This window comes from Macaca fascicularis, chromosome 9, assembly GCF_037993035.2.
Source record: "Macaca fascicularis isolate 582-1 chromosome 9, T2T-MFA8v1.1".
NCBI lineage: Eukaryota > Metazoa > Chordata > Mammalia > Primates > Cercopithecidae > Macaca > Macaca fascicularis.
In genome coordinates, this window is record NC_088383.1 from 125,711,774 (window position 1) to 125,732,854 (window position 21,081).

General features: G+C 49.3%; 1 protein-coding gene across 7 annotated transcripts in view; it reads right to left on the reverse strand.

The window, feature by feature from the left end:
• Nucleotides 1-21,081, reverse strand: part of HSPA12A (heat shock protein family A (Hsp70) member 12A) — a 181,727-nt gene that overhangs the window by 25,593 nt on the left and 135,053 nt on the right. For all 7 annotated transcript variants that reach the window (XM_074002851.1, XM_074002852.1, XM_074002853.1 and 4 more), the window contains 4 exons: nt 11,394-11,479; nt 9,680-9,807; nt 6,152-6,338; nt 3,849-3,953 (listed from right to left, as the gene is read on the reverse strand). In XM_074002851.1, coding sequence (XP_073858952.1) covers nt 3,849-3,953; nt 6,152-6,338; nt 9,680-9,807; nt 11,394-11,479 — 506 coding nt within the window. The remainder of the gene's footprint in view (nt 1-3,848; nt 3,954-6,151; nt 6,339-9,679; nt 9,808-11,393; nt 11,480-21,081) is intronic.

Genomic DNA, 21,081 nt, shown 5'->3' on the forward strand with positions numbered 1-21,081 from the left:
CTCCTGGAATTTATTCATGGCATGTTCCCTGCTGGGAGGAGCTACCTTTGAAAGAAAGGTGCCAACAAGTTCCCTGGAGCCTCTCTGGCTGAGCTGAGGAGTTCACAACCACCCACCCACATGGCCACTTGACCTTCTGGGGCCGTTCCCTCCACCTCCTCCCTCCCCTCTGCGATGGGCTGCTCACTCCTTTCCTGCTGGCAAACTTGAAAGGCACCAACATCCTGGGCTTTCTGAGTCCTACATTTCCCCCGAGCCCCCATGGCTCCTCCTCCTAACTCAGGAGCCCCTGTGGGCTCTGTGCTCTGTGCTCCTTCGCCTGCCTCGGCACCCACAGACACATCCTCACGTGGCCTCCTGGGCCACCAAGTGCGGAGCGTGTCCCTCTGCAACCTTCGCTCTTCAGGCAGACCTGGGTCCACTTCGTTGCGCCCCTCCCCTTCTGCCCTTTTGCCGCCTGGAACAAAGGCGCTGACCCCTTCTCCAGTTCCAAGCAGGCTTCACGACGCTTGACGCTTGTCTCTGACTGTGGTCACCTTCCCGAACCAGTCCCTCCCTTCCCCCTCCCATGCCTCCTCCCCCGACCCCACAACGACCTTGCTGCCAGGCCCCTCCCTGCCCTTTGTCCCCTTACTGGTGGAATACTGTTTGCCCAGAACCCACTCCTTCCCAGCCTGCGGGCCCTCTTTCTTCTTGGTTGTCGCAGTCCTCCTCCTTGCTCCCCGAATGACCCTGTGGCTGTGTCTCAGAGCCTCCCTCTCTCCCTGCAAACAAACCTGCAGAATGAGAGGGCTGCCTCCACACCGCCCACCTCCACCCTGCAGGCTCTTGGGATTACTGGGGTCTCTCACTCTGTGCTGTGCTCTGAATGTGTCCCCCAAAACTCATGTGTTGGAAATGTACTCCCGGTGCAACTGTGTTGGGTGGGTGGTGGGGCCTAATGGGAGGTGTTTATGTCATGAGAGCTCCGGTCTCAGGAATGGATTTTTGCGCTATAAAAAGGGCTTGCGGCCAGGTGCGGTGGCTCATGCCTGTAATCCCAGCACTTTGGGTGGTCAAAGTGGGTGGATCACGAGGTCAGGAGTTCGAGACCAGCCTTGCCAACGTAGTGAAACCCCATCTCTACTAAAAATACAAAAATTAGCCAGGCATGGTGGCACCCGCCTGTAGTCCCAGCTACTTGGGAGGCTGAGGTAGGGGAATTGCTTGAACCTGGGAGGCAGAGGTTGTGGTGAGCCGAGATCACGCCACTGCACTCCAGCCTGAGCAACAGGGCAAGACTCCATTTAAAAAAAAAAAAAGGCTTGCGGGTTTCAGGAGTGTGTGAGCTCTTTCACTCTTCTGCCTTCTGCCATGTGAGGAACAATGTTCCTTCCCCACATCCACATCCCCTGGCAAGAGGATGCTGCATTCAAGGCTCCATCTTAGAAGCAGAGACTGGGCCCTCATCAGACACCAAACCCACCAGCACCTTGATCTTGCACTTCCCAGCCTCCAGACTATCAGAAATAAATTTCTGTTTTTCATAAATTCCCAGTTTGTGATATTCTGTCACAGTGGCACAAAAATAGACTAAGACACTTGACATGGTGTGGCTGTACGGTCCCCACCCAAATCTCACCTTGAACTGTAATAATCCCACGTGTCAAGGGGGGGGCCACGTGGAGATAACTGAACCATGGGGGCGGTTTCCCCCATACTCTTCTTGCAGTAGTGAATAAGTCTCACGAGATCTGATGGTTTTATAAAGGGGAGTTCCCCCGCACAAGCTCTCTTGCCTGCTGCCATATAAGACATTCCTTTGTTCTTCTTTCACCTTCCACCATGATTGTGAGGCCTCCCCAGGCATGTAGAACTGTAAATCCATTAAACCTTTTCCTTTATAAATTACCCAGGCTCAAGTATGTCTTTATTAGCAGCATGCGAACAGTCTAATACAACACTCCACTACTATCTCGGTGGCTCTGTCACTCACTCCCCCATTAGAAATCCTTTGAGGACTTCCCATTAACCAAGAAGTTCCTTGGCTTGGCATCCGCAGCTCTGCATTATCTTGTCCTGAGCTCACAGCATCCTGGCTTTATCCCACAGCCTTAGTCTCCTTCCACCCCAACTGCTTTCTTCCCACAGCTGTTTGTCTGCTGCTTTCTTCCTTCTGAGCTGAGCCTGTGCCATTCCACCAGCTTGAAATACCCACCCTTCCAGTTGCTGCCTGTCAACCACTCCCCACCCTGCCCCGAATCCACCTCCTACAGGGAGCCTTCCATGACGCTCCCCGCTGGACAGAATCTCTGCCTCCCCCAGCACCCACAGTTACCCCCTCACCACTGTGACCCTGACCACACACTCCTGTATACCGAGTTGATTTATACACTGCCATGCTTGTATAGGATTTCACACATTAAAGGCACTCAAAAAACAGGTACTTGAATAGATGAAAGTAATACCATGTTCTCACTTCCTCTGTCTCCCTCTGACCCTATTTCTAGAATTCACTGAATTTCCTTTAGTGGTCACACAATACCAAATGCTTCTGAAGTTCCCAAATCTTTTTGGGTAAAGCTCAAAACATCAGGGCTCTTTAATCATCGGATCCCCACCCACTGGTCTCCAGGCCTGTGGAAGGAGACACGAGTGGACACCCATATTCCACTTCAAAATTAGATGCTTCTGGCATTTCAGGCCATCATGACCACAGACCTTTGTGGGGGTGACCCAAGGGGGCTCACGCTATTAGCTTCTTCCATGGGGTCTGGGGGGACAGAGGAGGAGGGGGAGGAAGGGCGGAAATAGCAGCCACCATACACCCAGTGCCTACTTATAGACCAAGCTCCAAGCGGGGTGCTGCATGCCCAGTCCCATTTGCTGTCAATCAGCCTGTGAGGTACAGTGATCCACTCCACTCTCCCGTTAGGAAAGTGGATCTTGGAAAGATTAAGTACCTTGACCAAAATGGTACAGCTGCTAAGTATGTTTCCTGCCTTTCTTTTTGTTTTACTGAGATATAATTTCCATCCACAAAATTCCCAGTTTTAAAGTGTGTAATTCAGTGGGCTTTAGTGTATTCACAAGGTTGCACAACCAACCCCATTACCTAATTTCATCACCCCCCAAAGAAACTCATATCCTTCGGCAGTCACTCCTATTCCCACTCCCCGCAGCCCCTGGCAGACAAAGCCTCTGCTTTCTGTTTCTGTGAAGGTGCCTGTTCTGGACATTTCATACAAATGGAATCACACGGTATGTGGCTGTCCGTATCTGGCTTCTTTCACTTCACATGACGTTTTCAAGGTTTCTCCATGTGGTAGGATATAGCAGTAGCTCAGGCCTTGCTCTGGCTGAATAACATTCATTGTAAGATAGATCACATTTTGTTTCTCCAGTCATCAGTGGATGGGCATGTGGAGTTTTTCCGATTTTTGTCGTTGTGAATAATGCTGCTGTGCACATTCATGTATACGTGTGTTTGTGTGGACAGCATGTGGACTGCTTCCACTTTTCGTAGTTATGAATAATGTTGCTATGCACATTCATGTACGTGTGTGTGTGAACATCTGCTTTCATTTCTCTTAGGTATCTATCCAGGAGTGGAGCTGCTGGGTCCTATGGTAACTCTGCGCTTTACTTTTTTAGGAATTGCCAAACTGTTTTCCAAAAAGGCCACACCATTTTACATTCCCACCAGCAGTGTGTGAGGGTTCATCCTGCTGTGTTGACTCCAAAGCCCACGCTCTCCCTCTAGGCTGTGCCTCCTACCCTGGCCAGCAGGTGCAGCAGCCCAAGACACGGAGCTGGCACGGGTGCCACCGCATAGCACACAGCTGGCTGGCCTCAACTATCAGTCCTACCTTCAGCGCCTGCTCCTTAAAGTACTGCAGGGCATAAGCAAAGATTTCAAGGGCTTTGACTTTCTTGCCATTTGCTGCCGTCAGGTCTGTATCCATGGTGAGGTCCTGGTAGGAGGAAGAGGAACAATAGTAAGAAGAGGACAAAGGAGAAACATGTCTTCTGGCTTTAGGGACTGCTCCAAGGGGACCTAGAGGATCCTGGTGAGCCACGTTTGTGTTCCCCCATGCTTAAAGAGGCAGACTAGGAGGGCGCATCCTCCAAAATGGGGGCTGGCAGCTGTGTCCCCTTACTATGTTGGGGACAGCTCTGGCTGTCCCCTCCAGGCCCTGCCTTCACTGCTCCCTCCTCTCCCTCTCTCTCCTGGATCCTCTGTGAGCAGAGGTTTCAGGGGCAACAGTAGAAGTCAGGAAGAGAGAACAGGCAGCAGGTGCCACTCCTCATGCAATTTCCATACTATTTCCACATTCGAACACACACGGTCACGCTCAGGATCCCCCCCGGTTGGAGGCCTAATCGTACCAACCCACTGCCATCCATGATGCTAAACAGACGAAGCTTTCATTCCCCATTACGCTGCCAACTAAGTCACCAAAATAGAAGAGCTCCTATTTTAAGGCTTGCCCTGTCTAATCCGCCAGGAGCTCAGCATCACTGCCTTCCTTTCTCCACCAAAAGTGAAAGCAGCTGCTGAGTGTGGTCCTAGAGAGAGGATGCTCTGCAGAGACCAGATGCTGGTGGATGGAGGTCATTAAAAAATGATGAGAAAAGTCCCTGTGGGGTAGGGATGGGCAAGGAGTGAGAGCAAAAATCAGGAGGAAGCCCCCAGGTCTCCTGAACCAACAAGCTCATTACTGCCAGGAAAAAAAAAAATCACTGGGGCCTCCAGATTGATCCAGGCTTGGTAATTATGCTTTGCCCTGGGAGTGAAAACGGGCATTGAGTTACTAAGCCAGCCACGTGGAGCCCGTCTGTGGCATCCTGACCTAGCTGCACTTGCTCTCTCCTCCCAGGCAGCTGTCTTCTGCTCCTGGTGCCCAGCAAACATACCCCAGCTTCGGGGCAGCAGCTCCCAGGCTTGGAAAGGTGGCCAAGCGCCAGGAAGCCATGGCTCTGAATTGAAAAAAATCCCTGTGCTTCCTTCCACCTGCCATCCTGATACTCAGCATTGAATCCCATTAGGCGAAACAGGCACAGTTCATTTCTAGCAGAACTCGGTCTGCACCACAGAAAGACAACCACGCCGATGAGCACAGAGCCTTGAAAGGCAGGGTGCTGGCTGCTGAATTTACCACTTATGTTTGCTTTGTCATCTGCAAGTGCTCGGCAGACAAATGAAAGCAATTTGAATAGGAGCTTGTACTTGACTAGAACTTAATCTGCACCAGGCACGGCTCTAAGAGCTTTACGTATTTTGATTCCTTTAATCCCTACAATATCCCCATCAGGAAGGCACTGCCATTGTCTCCATTAGACAGAGAAGATAAAACAAGGCAGGGAGAAGTTAAGTAACTTGGATTACATTTCTCAAAGGTACCAGTGGCCAGATTTAAACCCAGGCCATCTGGCCCTAGAGTCTATGATCTTAAACATTATCATCATCCTGCCTTTCTCAGCACTGAAAGTGAAGGAAACTTTATGGAATAAAATGCTTAACTCAAAAAAGTTCCGTCCTATCCCTATCCTTTTCTACGAAGCTTCGGGGTGGCAGGGGGTGCCTATTTGATGTAGGTGTCTTACGGAACACTGGCTTGCTGGGAGCGGAGGCCACCACTCTGGGAGTTGGACCTCCCATTATTGGGCACTTTGATGTCCTGAGCTCCCCTCCCCACATAGAGAACTGGATGTACCAGTTGCTCCTGGTTGTTACATCCAAACTGGTTAGTTAAGAGCTACTGCCCTGAGCTCCCCACGTGTCCCTAGCCCCCAAGTGGATCCTTCATGATATGCGGATCTTTCAATAATCTAGAAACTAAAGGGGGAGCTCCTGGCATGGCAGGAGGCCCCCAGCACCCCACTCCTCTGGTATAACCAGGGTCTACTCTGATAGGTCCATTTCTAAGACAAATGAGTTGTTAAATATTCAGAATGTCTCCCCGCCCACATGCACATTGGAAAGCATCGCATATTCCACAACAGCACTGTGTGCTCCAGGTTGTGTCTAAAATCAAGGTAAATGGACACTGATTTCTGCTTGGGAGAGACTGGAGGGCCCCCTGGGTTGCATCCCTTCCCCACCCCAAGGCTGGAGGAGCCTGGGCCCTCCATTGCGGGAGACCTGGGGCCAGGGCAGAGGCTCGCTCACCCCAGTGGTGTGCAGTTTCATCTTGAACTTCTCCAGGTACAGCCACTGCTTGGCCTCATTGGGATCCAGGTCGTGGTAAAAGTCCCTGGCGGCATACCCGAAGCTGTGGAACTTCCTCTCGGGAGTCAGCAAGATGGTGGTTGGCGTCTTCTGATTGGACACACCAGGATCACCTCCCTCCCATCGCCTGCCACCAACGGAAGCAGAAGTTATGGGGCCTTCTTTCAAAATCCCAGTTCAGGCAGCACAGATTTGAACACCTACTGTATGCATGAGTGTCAGTGATGTGGGTGCCCAGACGCACTCTGGTTCAGCTGGATGCGCAGCTACTAGAGACACAACTTCAGTTAAAAAGGAGATGAACTGGGCAAGTGCAAAGTTCTTGCTCAGTAACAAGCTCTGCCTTAATCTTTCACTCCGTGTTTACTGAGCATCTACTCTAAGCATCTACCTGTGTACCAGGTGCTGACATGAAACTTTTATGTTTGTGTCTTCAAATAATTCACAATTTACTAGGCACTGTGTTTTCAATTTGCATATACTGCTAGCTTGAATCCTCTTTGAAACACGGTAGGTATAAACAAATGCATAATTACCTGCCTTATGAGATGCAAATAAGGGGCCCAAGGTGCCAGCTGGTGGGGCAGAGGCAAGAATCCAGGATTGGGGGGAGAACTGAGGAAGAGACAGACAACTGGATCTCAAAGGAGGGAAGGATGCTCCAGGCTGCTCAGAGGTGGGCCAGCCGGGGCATTCGTGGGGAACGTGAAGTGATTGCGTTGGTTGGAGAGAGTGTGTGGGTGGGAAGAGTGACTGTGAAAATGGGAAGCGTGAGAAACACGATTGGGAAAGCGGCTGGAATCAGGCTGAGGAGAACCCTGGGGACTTAGACATTTACTCTGTGAACAACGGGAAGCCACTAAAGCTCTTAGAGCAGGGGCATGACAGAATCAGAGGTGCTGTTCATAAGGGCAAACTGGGCTAAATGGAGGGGAAGGAAAACCAGGAGGCTCAGACCTATCCTGGAGCAGAGGTGAAAGAACCATAGAAACAGAGATCTCAGCACTCTGGGGAACTGAGGTGGGAGATCACATGAGCTATGATAGTATCACTGCACTCCAGCCTGGGCAACATAGCAAGACCCCATTTCTAAAAAGAAATGAGAGAGAGAGAGAGAGAGAGAGAGGTTGCAGTGAGAGCAAGGGAAGGGTGAAGGGGAAGACAGGAAACTCAATGCATTTGCTCACCTTTCGGGCCACTGCAGAGAGGCCAGAGCCACCAAGAGGCCAAGCTGTTCCCTGCCCAACCAGGTCCTGGCTCCTGGCCTGCCACTGGACACATGACCCCATGCACAGCCCGTGCACCCTCAGGTGGAGATGCAGTGAAGTAGGGAAAATGAGCCACTTTCCTCCCCCACTGGGGAGGTGGCCACGCTCCCAGCTGAGCCCGGACCTGCTCCCGACCCCACGTCATTAAGCATCAGTAGGACCATGTCAGTCCAGATGAAGCTCTGGCCTCCACTGAAATTTGCCACTCAAATGGGTCTGGAATCATCCCTGACCAATTTCCTTGTCAAGCTCCGTCAGGATGCTGCTCCTACCCGAGGAGCCAAAGTCCCCGAGGTGACCGCACTGAGAAACAGGGATGGTCCCGATGCCAGGCAGCTGCTCCACACACTGCCCTTCACAAATGGAACTGTCATTAATATTAACAGTGGCATTGTCAGCAGAGAATGACCCCATGAGCTTTTTCCCTTCAAATTTGTATTCCTTCATTCCTACTTAGTACAAAAAAAAGTTAACTTTCTCACTTATAACATGTCGTATTAGCATGATTATGCTAATATGATTGAAATAAAATTCAGGGAGACCCAACCAACCTCCCTCCAAAATCTCTCCCATGACTAAGGTATCACCCCTAGAGGCCCTGAACTATGGTGGTGCTTCGTTAAGTACCACTCCCCAAGCAAGTTCAAAGTTATTTCCATTCCTTCTTTTCTGTTTTCACTGCATGACTATTCTGTGGAAATAACATTTCTCAGAACAACTACACATAGAAGCTGATAAAAACTGATTCTAGCCTTTAATGGCGTATTCTTCTCCACTGGGATTTTTCATCTTGGGGGTCAGTGGCGGCAGCACAGACCCTCACAGCATCTATCTGGCTAAATGGAGATTCCTGGTGACAACTGAACATCAAGGGCAATGCTGTCATCAGAGTTGGCTATAGAACCAGCTTTTCATCATTTCCTGATGACATGACACCCAAGAGTCTCTGTACCCTCTTAGGACAACAGCTTCAGCCTGAGCCACATCTGGTTTTCAAAAGGAAGGATGAGACTTAAACCAAGATTGGGGTGGGAGTCACTTTTATTATGAGTTGTGCTTTCCACACCCCTTTATAAAAATTCCTAAAATACAAACAGCTGGGTGTGGTGGTATGCACCTGTAGTCCCAGCCACTTGGGAGGCCAAGGCAGGAGGATCGCTTGAGCCCAGCAGTTTGAGGCTGCAGAGAGCCATGATCACACCACGGCGTTCCAGCCTGGGCAAAAGAGCAAGAACCTGTCTCTTAAAAAAAAAATAGTAACAACAACAACAAAACTAAAAAATCTTAATCTAGGAGCAATACTAAATTCCACAATTACTCAGTTGAAGGAACTGCAAGCCAATTACAATGTATCTTCAGAGTCATCCCTTGGAATTGAAAAATTGGGGTGATAAATCCTGGGCTTCCAAAGATTTGAGGGGTTGCGCCCTGCAAGAAGATTTGAGGGGTTGCACCCTGCAAGAAGATTTGAGGGGTTGCACCCTGCAAGAAGGTCATGGGTCAAGCCTGGGATCCCTGGGGGCCTGCAGGGTGCTGGATGTGTGGGGAAGGGAAGGGGGCATCCCGGCACAGAGTGCATCCCAGGAGACCCAGGGCAACTTTGCCTATGGGGCCACTTGGCTGATATTCGCCTCATGCTGCTTTCTCTCCAGCAGGTGCTTTCTGCCTCTGGCTACCAACACCCCAACACTTCTCTTCACTTGAAACAACCAGCACCTTACCTGTTTTCATTTTACTACACGTTAAGCACTTAATAGACAATCTCATTTCATTTGCCCACACACCTTGTAAGGGAGGTATTGTCAGGATCCCCATTTCACAGATGAGGAAACTGGGGTTTACCAGGTTCAGCAATTGCCTAAAGTCACACAGTAAGTGGCCAAGCTGGCACCTGGATCCCTCCATCACAGACACCACAGGTCTGCACCTTTCACCCAGGTCACAAGCTGAATTCACCCGGGCCAGGCTTCAAACATATTGCCCAGGCCCCTCCCCAGACCAACTAAATCAGAATCAAACCAGGAGCCTAGAGCCCAGAGATCAGAAATGGCTTGTCCCAAGCGGCATGGTGAGCTTGAGCCGAGCTGGAACAGAATCCAGGGCCCTCTTCCTAAGTGCCAATCACTGGCTCATTGCCTGGAGTCTCCACAGGTGCAGTGGTTGGCACCAGCCACGTGGCCCTCCCACCCACAGCACTCACCTCATCACATGGATGCATTCCGGCTCCTTGGTGAAGCTGTAGGCATAGCCACTGGATGTGGTCCCAAAGTCGATGGCCACCACCACAAGAAATGCCTGCTGTTCTGAGACGTTGGAGTCAGTGTCATTCTGCAGATATACAGTGAGGCATGGGGGGTGTGGAGGGGTGGGCCTGGCTTTCAGGAAGACACCCCTGGGGAGTTTCACCTTGCCTAGCTGTGAACCCCCTGCAGACAGAAGGACATTCGATATTCCAGCTCAAGTCTACCACCTGGAGAGCCCTGGGGAGAGGCAGCCCACCCTGGGCCCCCGCCTGAGTGGCTCGGGGAGAAGTGGGGGCACCCCTGAGACGAGGGCCAGGCTGACTGGACAAAGCCTGCAGCTCGCCCACTCCTCTCTATCGACCGTGCGTGCACACGGCTGATTACAGAAATTCTATCAACAGGGCTGCTTGCCCCGTAGTTCCTGAGCAGATACAATCTTCTTCCAAGCCCCGCTGCCTTCCGCAAGACCCTGTGCAGACCTCTGGCCACTGCCAGGAGCATTTCGCTAGCTGTGCCCTCCGTACACCCAGGTGACTGCTCTATCTGTGCTGGCATTTCATGCATGTGAGCAGGGCTGGGCATCCCAGGACCATGCCCGATCCCACCAGGCCAGCCACATGCCCTACTGTGGCTGCCAGGGCCCAGGGCCTCGCCTTATCTAAGTCATCTTGGTCAGGCCATTTCAGGTTTCCAAGCTCTTCTCTTTTTTTTAAGCAGTTTACACTTTTTTTTTTTTTTTTAACTCCCACAGAACTCCAAATTATACCACCAACAAATGTTGGAGGGGAGGGGTAAGGATGCCACCCGCCTGGGCTCTCCTCACACTGCTCCCCTCCCCCACAGCCCTGAAGCTCTTACAGGACAACTTCAGGGTGCAAAGCTTGAAAACCACAGAACCTGGCCCTAGGGAACCAATCCTCCCAGTTGGCCCAGGGCTGAAGGAGTTCCCAGGGTGCAGGACTTGCAGTGTAAAGGCCAGACAGTTCCAGGCAACCAGGACAGGCTGGCACCCCTACCTAGCGGTGACTCCGCAGTTCTTGGGTCTTCTTTGTGCACCTGCACAGCTCACGCAAAGCTGCCCTGTCTTCCGGGCACTCACTCGGGTTGGCTGCCTGTGCATCTATGTGCACACCTCTCTTAACAGCTGTCCCCTAACATCCATCTTTCCTCATACAGGGCAGGGTGGGAGCAACGGCCCCCCTCAATGCATATGAAGCCCTGCTCAGGGCTTCTCTACCGGGCAAGCTGTTGCAGAAGCGAATATACTGCCAGGGGCTTTTGGACACTGCAGACAACCGCAGTCAACAGAGCCCATATATTTCACCGATTCACTAGCCAGAGTCAGCGGCTTCCTTTCAAGAGGACGCCTCACAGGCTCTGACCCTGAATCTTTAAAGGGCTGCTCCCATCTCACCTACTTCTGTGACCCACCCGGGCCCCTGCTCCAGAAGCACTAGCCACAGCACAGAAAGCCTTCCCAGGCCCGGAGTCAGGGAAGGGGCTTGGCAGGGCTCCTGTGGCCAGGACCAGGTCAATTTAACCTCTAACCAGTGAATGTGAGAGGCTGTCCAACAGCCTGAACTGTGAGATCAGACCCAGAATGCAAAGAAAGTCAGTATGCACATGCACGCACGCGCGCGCGCACACACACACACACACACAATTTCTTACCACAATATGGGAGGGGGACAGAGGCGTTATTCCTGTGTCCCCAAGACTCCGGGCTGGAGATGAATATGCAGATGTGGGAGCCGTTTCTGAAAGGAAAAACAAAATCACCTCCTTATAAGTGGCATGGGCTGACCCAGGGGGAAGAAATGAGGGCTACATGGCCTTACTCCTCCAGGCACTGCGGCCTCTGCAAAGCCAGCTCACGAAATGGGCAAGGCCCAGTCCCAGCCAGAAAGGCAGGATCATCCGTCGCAGCACCCCTTTGCATTTGGTATTTAGAACTTGACCAAATGAGATGTTCCTTTCCTCCCAGTCGCCACCAGGCCTCTCACTCTGTGCCACTCAACCCAGCTTAGTTGGAGATGCTGGTCAGTGCCTGAAAGCCCCAGCTCCTGGCTGTGTTGTCTGTGGGGCCAGAGGCTAGGCTCCATGATGGACTCGCAGGACCTGTAGCCACCTGAAATTATGTCAAATTTTTGTGTGCATTTTCTTGGAAGAGTATCTACAGCCCTCGGGTTCCCAAAGGGGTGAGGGGTACCTCCCCCGCAAGGAAGACCAACCCCTAACCTAGGAATGTTGGATGTGATGAAGCTTCAGAAAGAGCGTCCTTGCCTAGCAGATGTGCCAGCTCCTCCCTCCCGCTGCCAGGGCATGTGAATTCATCTCTCTTCAGTGATACTGAAGGTTTGGGACCTTTTTCAATCATAAAAACCACAGCAAAAAGGCAGACAGATCAGCATTTCTAGCCCCTGCAGATGGGACGCAATAGCCATGAGGTCAAACAGGCAAAGGGCCAGCAGCTATGCAGCAGGAACACCATTTTGTCTGTTCCCCTGCACTCGCCATCATTCAGGCCTAGCATTTTTCTGAAGTCTTCCCAGAGGCCAGTGGCTCTGCCCCAGGAATGGGCCCCCCCGGGAGAAAACACACTCTCCCTGGCCAGCATTGGAACGCGCTGCTGTGCCCTCCCTGCCTGCTGCCTAGGGCTGGCAGTGCACAGAGAAGCTGAGTGAGGATTGTGTGCTCCCACCGCAGAGACGAAGGCCGGGCACTGGGCACCCGCAGCGACCCAGCACCACCCTTGGTGCTCTGCACATCCTGCTCCATTTAGTACATACGTCCTGAAACCTGCTAGGAAGAAATGGGTAATTTTCCAAGGCAATACTTGTGGTCAAGGAAACCAGAAGGTTTGAGGTGCCTGAGAAGAGCCTGTCTGCTTCTAGGGGAGCAGGTGGAATGGTTCCATCTGCCTCTTCTGCTAAATCACTTTGGGTTAATCCCAGGCTCTTGCTGATTTCTTTTTCTACTTGATGAGAACTCAGGCAGCATCATTACAGTGGGTACCAGACAGGCTGTAGGAATGAAATGAATCATGCAAGAGGGAATGTGAAGCCTCAAATCTGCACAGCCACCTCCCACTCTCTGCAACCTCACAGCCTCTCTCCTCCTGATGAGGCTCAATTCCTATCTTGGGGAGAGAGAGGCACAGTCCAGTAATTACAGAGGCAAAATCCAACTTGCTGGGTAAAGGACTTGAATAGACATTTCTCCAAAGAAAATACACAAAAGATACATCAACAAGTATATGAAAAGATGTTCAACACCATTAGTCTATAGAGAAATGCAAATCAAAACCAGTGAGATATGGCTTCACACTGACTAAGATGGCTATAGTTTTTTAAGAAAGGAAAATAACAAGTGTGTCAAGGATGTGAAGAAATTGGAATCCTTGTGCATTGCTATTGGGAATGTAAAACGGGACAACTGCTGTGGGAAAGAGTCTGGCAGTTCCTCAAAAAGTCAAGTACAGAATTACCATATGACCAGCAATTCCATTCCTAGGTATCTACCCAAAAAACTGAAAACAGGGACTCAAGGAGATACTTTTATGCAAATGTTCATGCAGTATTATTCACAATAACAGAAAGGTGGAAACACTTCAAGTGTCCAACAACAGATAAAGGGACAGGCTGGGTGCAGTAGCTCACGCCTCCCAGCACTTTGGGAGGGCAAGGTGGGCAGATCACTTGAGGTCAGGAGCTCAAGACCAGCCTGGCCAACATGGTGAAACTCCATCTCTATTTAAAAATACAAAAATTAGCCAGGCGTGGTGGCATGTGCCTGTAGTCCCAGCTACTTGGAAGGCTGAGACAGAAGAATCACTTGAACCCAGAAGGCAGAGGTTGCAGTGAGTTGAGACTGTGCCACTGTACTCCAGCCTGGTGACACAGCAAGACTCCATCTCAAAAAAAAAAAAAAAAAAAAAAAAAAAAAAAAAAAAAAAAAAAAAAGATGAAGGGATAAACAAAATGTGGTATATCCATACAATGGAATAGTATTTCATTGTAAAAAGGAAGGACATTCTTATACATGCTACAACATGCGTGAACCTAGAAAATATGCTAAGTAAAACACATGGATGCAAAAGGACAAATATTGTATCATTCCACTTATAGGAAATCTCCAGAATAGGTAAATCCATAGAGACAGAAAGTAGATTAGAGGTGACCAGGGGGTGGGAGGGAGGGAGAAATGGAGAGTTCTTGCTTAATGAGTACAGAATTTCTCTTTGGGGTAATAAAAAGTTTTGGAAATAGTGGTGATGGTTGCACAACATTGTGAATATAATTCATGCCACTGAATGGTACACTTAAAATGGCTTAAATGGCAAATTTTATATTATACATACTTTTTTAAAAAACTTTATTGAAAAGTTTAAATCAACTTGCTCATCTGGGAAGGGAAGCTATTTCTGATTTCTATTAGCATCCACGACTAACAGAATTGCTATTAGCCGTGGGCGCTAATTGCTCTTGAAAAGAGAATGGAGAAGTCAGCTCCGTTTCTAGACCAGCCCGCTGAACTCCACCATCTTTGCTAATCTCCTAGCACAAGGGAACCCCTTCCATGAATGCAGGGGGATCTCTGCCTCCCCACTAGGGGTTCCAGCCAGATGGTCCTTCCACCTGTTGGTGAGAGGTCCTTCCTGCCCACAGCCCTTGGGCAGCCTGCAGAGAAATGCCATCAGCACCAGGAGCCACCCTCTCCACCTGCTACCTGGAAGGCCTGCGGCCGTGTGTCCACATTTGCACAGACGGTCCTGAAAGAAACCAAATGTCTAATTGCCCAGAAAATCTGGTGTTGGCAATTAGCAAACAAGCTATTATCTGCAGACAAACCATCCACCCTGCTGCTGCTTGGTTCTAATTATCCCATCACTCAGCCCTTCTCAGAGCCCTGGTCTTCTCACTGATTTGCAAAACAGCCAAGGTTGGGCCACACATGGAACACATTGGGTCCCCAGGGGACTCTAGGATACTTTGAGGCCAAAAGGCAAAAATTTTTTGGTTCTCCTGTACCTCCCCCCAACCCCCACGGCAACTGGGCCAGTATTAAACAAATCATTTGACTTGCTGATCACCCAGCCAGGCCTAGAGGCAGCTGAACTTCATGAACTTTTTCCATCAGAAGTTAAAATTCAGCTACACTGTGCAATGACTGAAAACTCATCTGCACAGAAGGTACGGAGGAGTAACCCACATCTGTATATCTGTGTCTTCCAAATCAAAGATAATTCACCAGCAAATGTCCATCAGCACAGCCCAGAAATACACACAGCCAGTAGAGACACGCTGCTATTTCTCTACTTCACTACTTAGGATGTCAAAGTGGTGCTCAAAACTTCTCAGGGGAAAAACAATGGAAAAGCCTGTCTTACCCCCTGAGGAGAATGGGGAGTTTAATTCTGATGTGTCCCAACAAGGCTTGAGATCTTTCATTCAGTAGGTAAATGATTAGAAATAAAATACAAAGGGTCAACAGAATATTATCTATTAATCTATGCATATCAGACAGATGAAAGCTAACGGACAACAGGAGAGAACTGATGTATGTAATGCCCTATACATACCAAGGGTAGGCTGTGTGTCCTGGCTATCAGTTATGCAGAGGCCATTATCCACAGTAAGGAATCCCAAATGCCATTAAGTGTGGCCCTGCCTCCGCTGCTTCTATAAAGCTGATACAACAACATCTCCCTTGGGACCACTCTCACCCAGGGAATAGTCCAGTTCGGTCCCCACGGGTTGACTCGGACACACTAGGAACAGAAGAGAAAGGCTAAGTCAACACCTCGACACAGAGTTTCTTACAGTCGAGGCTTAGAAGAAAGAAAGGAAGCTGAAGAAAAGAAAATCCAGACCCTTCTGTGGAGGTAGAGAAGGAAGACTGCTAAAAGATAGGTTAAAGAAAAACGCTCTATCAAGAAATGTGATCAAGGGCAGAGCTAAAGGAGCTAGGAGTTTTAAGAAATACCTACTGCACTGTTCCAAGTAGATTAAATAAAGGCCTACTCAAAGCATCTTCCACTTCGAGCACTAAGTTACTCTGAAATCCCATAATACAGAAAGATTCGATGTTTTCACATCAATGAATCAGAGAAACACTGACTTTTTTTTTTTTTTTTTGACGGAGTCTCGCTGTGTTGCCCAGGCTGGAGTGCAGGAAGGCGACCTCAGCTCACTGCAAGCTCCGCCTCTCAGGTTCCACTATTCCCCTGCCTCAGCCTCCTGAGCAGCTGGGACTACAGGCACCTGCCAACACAGCCGGCTAATTTTATTTATTTATTTATTTATTTATTTATTTATTTATTTAATTTTTAGTAGAGATGGGGTTTCACCATGTTAGCCAGGATGGTCTCGATCTCCTGACCTTGTGATCCGCCCACCTTGGCCTCCCAAAGTGCTGGGATTACAGGCGTGAGCCACCATGCCTGGCTATCACTGACCCTTTCAGGAGTGCAAACTACCAGCCACAAAACCATAGTTAAGCGAAGGGGGAAGAGATCTTTCTGGGGAACAGGCCTTTCTGGAAAACAAACAGAAGAGCTTTCTGGGGAACAAACAAAAATTAATTATCATGTCTCCTTTGCTATTAGTTATGTATTAGATAATTTAACATCACTTCAGTCTTGTAGAGCTTGTGTGCAGACGATCTTTTTTAACTTTAGTGAACATAAAACTAAGGTGATGAGGGTGGTTATAGATTCACTCATAAACCTGGAACATGCCACCCCAACACATTAAACGATTTTTGCCAAAAAGAGGGATATATAAAGAAATGAAAATATTTTTGCAGCAATGTAGAGGAAAAATAAACAAAAGTATCAAATCCTGGCCAAAAACTCTCCTGCCCCAGGATTTCTTACAACCCTAAACCAGGCAACTGAGGAGGAACTAGTTTAGCTTGTTAGGTTAATCCTCATCGCTGGTCTTAATGGCATAAGGATTAAAATGCAGGCTTCATCTGGGTTCCCGCTGTAAAATGCAACACATATAAAATTCAGACACATTTTTATGTGCTCCCAGCTCTAATGGCTTTAATCAAAGCAGATGTTCTTAAAATAAAAAATAGTCTTGATAAGAGAACCTCAAAGAGAGCCATAATTCATGAACGTGCTTGCTGTTCTCCTCTGCCAAAGACATTAGTCAGCAAATGGCCGTGAGCAGAATCGTAGACTCTCTGAGATACATAAGATCAATTCTGCTCCATAAATACAACATGTTTAAAGATGAAGACAGAACCATAGGGCTGACTTTATTCTACAAGGTTCCAGGCTCCGAGGAAATGTGACAGGTGGTCTCAACAATAGTGACATGCTAGTTTCTCCAAACAGTCCTCCTTGTTAGCTTTCGGATTTATGTATCTATCAAATAAACGCCCAATTTCAAAAGGAGTTTTAAGGTGTGGTACTTATGATTTTTAAAAATACAACATATATATATGTATTTTTTCATTTCTTTTTCCCTGCTGGCTGTCAGATGACAGGCCTTTGCCGACGATTGCCTCAAATCAGGCTATTTGAAACAGAGCTCTCTCTCATTCTCTCCTTATAAGCCTGCCTGCAGTGTCATCTTTGAACACTGACCAGCTCAAGGTCATATGCAGGTTACTGGCAAATATCTTTTCAGAAGGAAAATAAAAAATCTTTTATTACCCTATAACAGGCTTCATGGCTAGCTGAACTAATGCATTATTACCGTAAACTGAACTTCCATTTCAGTAAATAATTTATGGGCTGTTTTTAATCACCATGGTGGATGTCCGGAGTAAATGGAAATTTTATTGGCATGAACCAGGAGACCCTCTCACTACAAAGAACTCTGAGTGTAAAATAACTACTTTGCAAATGCTAAATAATAATTATGGAAATGAGCATTTACCATGGCAGAGACCATAGCATCAAGCCCAGGCCAAGTTGGGGGCGGCACCAGGCCCATCCTGACACGGGGTAGCATCTTCTTGTTACCCCTCCTACCTCCCTGAATAGTCCAAGAGATGAGATGCCCCAGGGAGAGCGAGCTGGGGCAGCTGAGTTTCCCAAGACAGGAAAAGCCCCGACTCTCTGCAATCCCAGACTGTCAGTGGGGTGGATCACAGTCTCTCCTAACTGCAGGTTCCTGCACTGGTTCCTGGGCCTCCAATTGTGTCTCTACACATCCAGGCAACTGCTGGGAGAGGTGAAGACACACTTGCTTGACCAACAGTTTTACTGCTAATTTTCATGAACTATACTCCGCAACCTCGCAGCCCTGCCCTCCAGCATCCAGCATTTGGAGAGGCTCTACCAGATCACCCTACACATGGCACTAAGATGTTTCTGTCCTCCGGGCTTCTCTCCCATGGACTCTGCTTGTTGGGGCAGGGCCAAGTCTTACTTCATCTCTAATTCCTTAGCTCCTGACATGTCACAGGCACTCAATGTTGGATGGATGGATGGATTGACGGATGGATGGATGGATGGATGGATGGATGGATGGATGGATGGACGGACGGGTGGGTGAGTGGATGGATTTTTTATGTGTGCCCAAAAGTGGACTCAGTGACTATCCACAGACTACGAGGGCCAGTGAGTTCTTTCCCAACTGAGGCATCAACTCTCTTGAGTTGGGATATTAGTAACACACATGCCATGCTGAGTGACCTCCAACAATGTGGGATCAGCTCTCAAACCACCCAGGTCTGCCTCTCTCCTCAGATACCCCTTTTGCCAGTAAAACCACCACCGCTCCCAAATGGGAGAGTCCCTAGACTTCCTCCCTTCTCATTCTACCCCCAAGCCCTGTCGTTCCTTCTAATTAGCATCTCTTGCATTCACTCTCTCCTCTGCTGAGTCACCACCAGAGCCTTGGTCCAGATCCTCCTGAACTTTCAGTCTCCCTGTCCTGGGCCTGCCCCCTCCCCCAGCCACACTCACCCTGCAGTCAAAGCCATCTGGTCAAAATCGAGGTCTGCTCACCTAACTCAACCTTATCAGGGTCTTCCCCCGATGCCCTCCCCTCATGGGATAAAGTCCAGCACACTACTGACCCCAGGCTCTTCGAAGTCCACCCCACCTCCCTCTGCAGTCTCTTCTCTCTCTACTGCCCCACATCCCTGGCCATACCAAACCTATCCACAGGCCTTGGAATATCTGTGCTTGATTCAGCCTCTGGACACTGCACATGCTGTTCCCCTGCCTAGCGTGCATCCTGCTTCTACAGCAGGCAAATTCTGCATTACCCTTCAAGGACCTCTACTTCTACAAGACAGCCCCCTCTTTTGAGAGAGAAGAGCCTTCTCAGCTCCCCTGGTGCAGATGAGAGAGGAACTTGTACATTAGTTCCTGGTGATCAACTGGAAAACCCAGATCGGGAAAACTCGACTAGGAGACAGGTTTCTCCTAGAGACAATCACAAGGAAAATATACAGGAAAGGAGGGCAAAACTATGGACCAGAGGGTCTCAGCTCTGCTGTGCATCAGAACCCCCCCGAGGGCTTGTTAAAACACAGATTAATGGTCTCACCCCCAGAGTTTCTCATTCAGTAGGTGTGAGGCTGGCTGACAATTTGCATTGATAATGAGTTCCCAGGCTATCCTGACTGCCCCAGAGACCAACCGCGACAGCTTAGAAGAGACTTAAAACACACACCAACTCCAGTAAATGCAATGGATGGACCTTTAGTGGATCCTAACTCAAACAGTCAAAAAATGTTACATTTCTGAGCCAATTAGAAATGTAAACACTGATCAGACATTGGTAATGCTAAGGAATTATTATTAATAGTATAGTTACATAATTTTTAAAAGAGTCCTTGTCCTCTAGGGATACATTCTCAAATGTACAGATGGAACAATAGCATTTCTGGGATTTGTAGCAGAATAACAGGAGAGGGAAGGGGCAGGGATTAAACAAGGTTGGCCATAAGTTGATAATGACTAACACTGGTGACAGATTCATGAGGCTTCAATATAATATTTGCTCTGCTTTTGTATGTTTAAAACTTTCCATAATAAAATAATTGTGATTTGAATGTGCCAGTTACATGGAAGCTCCAGGAGGGCAGGTCCATGCTTTTCTTCTGCTGTCCATCAGAGCACCTGGCCCATACACGGTAGGTGCTCCACACATATTTGGCAGAGGAATGGACAAACCAATAAGGATATGAGTTCATTGAAACCTACACATGTGGACTCTGAAAGTTTGGGAAGGTTTTGGACCTGGGTGTCAGGGTGGGTGAAGGGCTCCCATCCAGTTGGCTTCTCTGGGGCTGAGGCTGGTCGGCCCAGTAGACTAAACAGCCCTTAGAGGAATCAGAATTTCAGCAGGCACCCACTGGCCCCCTCGCAGATGACAAAACAGATGTCCAGCTGCCAGCTGAGCGGCTCCCACTCTGGGATGGGCTCCAGCCAGGTCTCAGGTACAGGGCCCTCTGGTCATCAGCCGACAGCTCCTAGACTTTGTAGCTGCTCTATGAACCCAGGGCCTCAGAGGAGTCAGGGGGGCATCCTCCATGCCCTGCTGGGCCCCTCCATGTCTGAGAAGCAGTAGGGCCTGCCCCTGCAGAGAGGCAGGATCACTTAAAGGACCCTGACATGTCCATTTGCTTTGTCCTTCAGACTTGCTGAGATCCCAATGCCATAAGGGAGGGGCAAGATGTAACAGCCTTGGCATCTTCCCATGGTTCTCACCCCAGACAGGAATGGCGAGCTGAAATGCTGATGTCAGATGCCACCCTGTGACCCTCTGTACTATAAGCACAAGCTCTGAGTCCTCCCGAAAGGCGGGTGTGTGTGTGTGTGTGTGCGTGCATGCTCCTGTTGGGGACAAGGGCACTGGGTTTTCTGCTCAGGCCCCAGGTTGGCTTTAGCATTGGGATGAGTGGAGGGGGCAGGCCAGGCAGTCATACGTGGGCTGCAGGCCAAGGGGCATGTCTCCTAGAACCAGGACGGCTTTGGAACAGGAGCAAAGCCAGAGTTGGCTCTTCGGCTGCTGCTCTTTGAGGAACAGAAGGAAAACAAAATAGCTCCTGAGAGGATGAAGAAAGTGGAGGTGTGGAGGTGTGGAGGTGTGGATGTTCGTGAGCCTGGGGACACCGCCTCGCCTCCCTCTGCGCCCCCTCTCCCTCCATGAATGTGAGAACTGGTATTCTCAGGGAACCCGTCACTCTTCAGCAATGAACACAGGAGCCAGTGAAACTCTGAAATAAACACCACCCCCCACCCACCATTTTCCAAATTCCTTCATGGGGTCAGATATTCATGCATTTTTTGTTTACTTTTAGGCTCTTCTGAAGTTTATTCAAACTCAAATTATTAATTCAAAACCACTAGAAATATACAAACCCAGCACTCTATCGCGAAACCTAT